At 52.3% G+C, this 4,735-nt stretch overlaps 1 protein-coding gene across 1 annotated transcript; it reads right to left on the reverse strand.

The window, feature by feature from the left end:
* Nucleotides 1–2,580: 2,580 nt before the first annotated feature.
* On the reverse strand, nucleotides 2,581–4,479 carry LOC119373834 (uncharacterized). The gene has a single exon (XM_049420433.1). It carries the CDS (start codon nucleotides 4,333–4,335, stop codon nucleotides 2,665–2,667), a length of 1,671 nt encoding a protein of 556 aa, XP_049276390.1. The 5' UTR covers nucleotides 4,336–4,479; the 3' UTR covers nucleotides 2,581–2,664.
* Nucleotides 4,480–4,735: the final 256 nt, after the last annotated feature.

A 4,735-nucleotide genomic window follows, 5' to 3' on the forward strand; every position in this document is an offset into this window, starting at 1 on the left:
GCGTATAGTGTGCTACACCAGTAGACGGCAGCACGCATCGGGAAACTTTAAGCGCCCAAGCTTTCAGTATTAGCTCTTGGCAAATGCTGCTTTCGAAAATCGACTTTCAGACAGTCAAAAACCGACTCTCAGACAAGCGAACGTAACGGTGATAAAACAATTTTCCGCGCATCACTGGCACGCGCTCTCTGGTATCGGGCTAGCAGATGACGCGCGAGCGTCTCGATAAAATAGCCGTGAAAGACATGCGCCTTCTAAATGGGCTCGTTGCCCAGAACGACAAGTGATGATTCCAGCTTACAAGTTTTCATTATACTTTAAATAGCGCGAATACAGCCGAAAACAGAACCATATAGCAGTTTCGAATGCAGCCACGGCATTCGTTTCCACGAGCGACGACGCGACGGCTGGTCTACTACGGTGGCGGCGCCCGGCGGCTAAACGCCGCACTAACGCCGACGGTCGGTTCCCATTGCACTCCGCTCCTTCGCCCAGGCACAGAAAAATAGAGGAGGCGAGGGGCGTAGCCAGGGGAAGGGGGGGGGGGTTGGGGGGGGTTCAAACGCCCCCCGAAATGTTTCAGTTTTGCTTGCGTATATATACACGCGCACATACAAACGCACGCACGAACATACATAAAGTATGGTTGAACCCACCCCCCCCCCCCCGGAAAAAAAAGTTTTCTGGCTACGCCCCTGGAGGTGGCGCTGGTTAAAGTAACACGTAACAAAACACTCTGAAGACACGGTTGCATGACACGGTAATCCGAGTTGGTCAGCTTTCATAAGATAGTTGAGGTAACGTCAGGCAGTGAGGCACGCACATATATACTAACGTGAGCAATCATAACTAGCAAACAGCTCCGCTTTTGAGAGGTGACGCCGCGTCGAGCCACAAACTGCAGCCCGCCCACTAATTTTAACTTATTATCGTAACCACTTCTCAAAGAGATGGCCGCAGCAACGAATGGCAGCAAGGAAATTCGTTGTTCATTCAGCAGTTTCAAATCATAACGGTCAACGGCACTCAAATCAAAACTTTGTGAACATCTTGGGAAATATATGATAGTGAACGTATAAATACCTGTGGTCAGCAGGGATTCTGAAGAAGTGTTCACCTTCTTTCCCCGAGGAATCGCACCACTTCGCGCAGCAATAAAGGTGCGACATCGCTGCTCCTCGCTGCGGTGGTAAAGTTTGCGTTTCTATGCGCTTTCGTGCTTGCGCGTCGCCTGCTTGTGCGCTGCGCAGGCGTGATGACGGCGGTACCTAGCGGAGCCACGCACAGTCATTTTGACAAAACTTCTTTAAAACATTGCCTTGTAACACTCGCGGCTGGTTATAGTTTAGTGCAGAAGCACGTTTTTGTTTACTACTGTGTACCACTGTGGCCGCGTTATTTTATTTTTATTAGCCTTACTGAGGCCTTCAAGTACCGCCCCTACCAGGTTTGCTGCAGTCGTTTCGACGGTAGCGACGCCTCATGGTCCGGACGCCAAACTGCCATCATGCCTCGGGCCTGGCGTTGGCGTCCCGCGTCGGCGGCGTCAACACGAGAATGTGAAAAATCATCACGTAATGACGTGACCGTATACAACAAGAGCTTGTGACGTCATGATGACGTCGAATAACGTAACTTCACGCGATGACGTCATCACGTGACTTCACCGATTTGCACTGCCTTTGTGATCAGCCCACCGATCACGGAGGCTGTGCAAAGCGCCGATGTCGTAACGTAATCTGACGTCGGCATGACGTCACTGACACGTCACAAATTTGAACTTCTATGACGTCCTGATGACGTCACCACATGATTTTTACTGCCTCCAAGATCGGAGGCGTTGCAATCTTTCTGCACGTCCCCGGGTCTTGCATTGCCTCCGTGATTGGTGGGCCGATCACAGAGGCTGTGCAAAGCGCCGATGTCATGTCATGACAATATCAGATGACGTAGCGTAATCCGACGTCAGCATGACGTCGGTGACACGTCACAAATTTGAGCTATCTACGACGTCCTGGTGACGTCATCACATGATTTTTTTTGCCTCAGTCGTGTTGGCGCCGAAGCCTCGGGACTCCAGTCAATTCGAGCGTTTCATGAGGCATCTAAGGTGTTCGCCCTATAAGCAATGTTTTAATGACCATGACATTCAACAGCGGGAATTTTGTTTGCATGAACACCCCCCATACTGTTGAAAGCGCGAGCATGGGAGATCCGATTTCTGACTTTAGTGATCTTGCGCACTCGCCGGTACTCCGCTCCCGAAGGAAATAAAGAAATCAATGTTATATATATAGTACACTCAACAGTTCAACTCCAACTTCGGAGCGAGCATCAGCGCAGGGTCGAAAAACTTCTCACGAGATCACTGTGCAGAGAGCGCCAGCCGAGCCGTACTAAACATCTTCAGCGTCAGAAACATTACTAAGCGTCGTTATTATTGAACCTGAGCTTCAAAAAAATTAATCAAGAAAACAAACCAAAATAGACGCAAAGCCACAGGCCTTCACAGCACGATAAATTACCGATGATTACAATACTCCCTCATGCGAATTCTGAGCGCAGCTTTGTGTTGATGATGATGATGAAAAAACATTTATTATAAAAGAAAAAAAAAAGAGAGTTTGGGGGCCAAAGCATGACCCCGGTACATGGTCGGCGTCCCTAGTCCGGGACACCGCATGACGAGGCCCCGTCTCGCGCCCGTCGCACCAGAGCCCGTTGCGACTCCAGTGAGGAGCAGTTGAGGAGGGCAGTCTCCCATGCCTCTCGTGAAGGGGTAGGGGAAGGGGGCAGGTCGGGATTTTTAGTACATGCCCACACCATGTGGAAGATATCGCAGGTCTCCCCACAGTGTGGGCACCGCCCATCCGTGTTTGGATCGTAGTGCTTTAATATTGCAGGGCAGAGTAGAGTACCTGTCTGCAGGCGCCTTAGAGTTCGCTCATCCGCCTTACTCAGCCCCTTTGCAGGAGCCGGGAAAAGGCGGTGAGTGTCGCGATAATATGAGAGAATTTCTTTGAACCGCAGAAGCGGTGTATTGGCCTCTGAGTCATAAGAGCCAGGGTGAGGAGCCCGGTGTGTAAGCGCTCGGGCGGCCGCGTCAGCGGCCTCATTACCTCGTAAGCCCTGATGGCCAGGAGCCCATATAATGCGTTTCGGGATCGGATCAATGGCAGCCCGTTTTAGAATTTGGCCGGCTAAGGGGGATATCTCCCCTGCCAAGTAGTGAGCACATGCTTTACGGGAGTCCGTGATGATGACTTTCGAATTGGGATCCGCGGCAGCAAGCGCTATCGCTACTTCCTCAGCTCGCTCTGAATTTTGTGCTCGGAAGGAGAGCCCATTGACGTGTTTTTCCTGGTGAATTACAGAGGCCGTGTAAAATCCCTTGGGCGAAGGCCCTGCTATGTCCACGTAGAATACACCAGGTCGAGAGCCGTGTTGTCTTTCAAGCGTCCGAGCCCGCGCTTGTCGTCTGCTTTCGTGCGTGTGCGTATCCATGTTACTGGGGAGCGGAGAGACCGAGAGCATATGGCGCCACAGTTCTGGAATACGCTCCGCCTCCTCTGCAGGGCAAACGTGTTGGATCTGTAATCGGTTTAGCAGGCGGCGCCCGGGAGCCGTCTGCACGAGCCGCGTGTATTGATTGACAAGGTGGGCCTCCCGCAACTCCTGGTAGGAGTTGAGCACGCCTAAAGCTCTGAGTTTGGCGTTGGAGGTGGCCACAGGGAGATCCAGAGCTCGCTTAGTCGCCTTGCGAATGATGGCATCTATTCTGTCGTCTTCGTGCTTGTTAGTGCGAAGGTATGGGACGGCGTAGAGTATCCGGCTAGTCACGAAGGCATGGGCGAGCCGAAGCGCGTCCCTGCCCCGCAGACCGCCCCGCTTGTTGGAAACGCGGTGGATCATGCGCCCTACCTGTTCGCCTACTACCCGGAGTTTCGCAATTGTGGAGTCCGGTCTGAGTCTGTGGTGAATGAACAGGCCGAGAATCCGAAGCTCCTCCACCTCTCTGATGGGAACCCCAGACAGAGAGATGTGTATGGCTGATTTATCGGTTGGCTTCGCTCTAACATGCAGAAGCTCTGATTTGGTTGGAGCACATTGGAGTCCACAATCGTTGGCATACGCCTCGACTATGGATGCGGCCCGCTGAAGGCGTTCCTGCATTTCCCCAATGCTCCCTTCGGTGGTCCATATTGTAATGTCATCGGCATATACTGCGTGTTGAATGCCTTCCACCTGGGCCAATTTGTTTGGAAGGCGCATCATAGCAATGTTGAACAGGAGCGGTGATAACACAGCTCCCTGAGGGGTACCCCGTGTTCCCATAATGTACGGGCCATATTCCTCGTCCTCGATCCGAAGAAGGGCCTGGCGTTTAGAGAGGAAATCTCTTATATATGCAAAGGTCCTAGCCCCGCAGTCGGTGGAACTCAAGTTGGCCAGGATGCTATCGTGTTTAACATTGTCGAAAGCGCCCTTCAGATCAAGGGCGAGGACGGCTTTGTCATTGTGTTGCATAGTTGTGGGTTGTATGACGGCCCTGTGCAGCTGGAGAAGGACGTCCTGTGCAGACATATGTGGGCGAAACCCAAACATGGTGTCTGCAAAGAAGCCCTTGCTCTCCAGGTATGGAGAGAGGCGATCCCGTACCATCGTCTCCATAAGCTTGCCCGTGCACGAGGTCAGTGATATGGGCCTCAGATTTTCCGTATGCACGGCCTTGCCT

This window comes from Rhipicephalus sanguineus, chromosome 11, assembly GCF_013339695.2.
Source record: "Rhipicephalus sanguineus isolate Rsan-2018 chromosome 11, BIME_Rsan_1.4, whole genome shotgun sequence".
NCBI classification, from domain to species: Eukaryota; Metazoa; Arthropoda; class Arachnida; order Ixodida; family Ixodidae; genus Rhipicephalus; species Rhipicephalus sanguineus.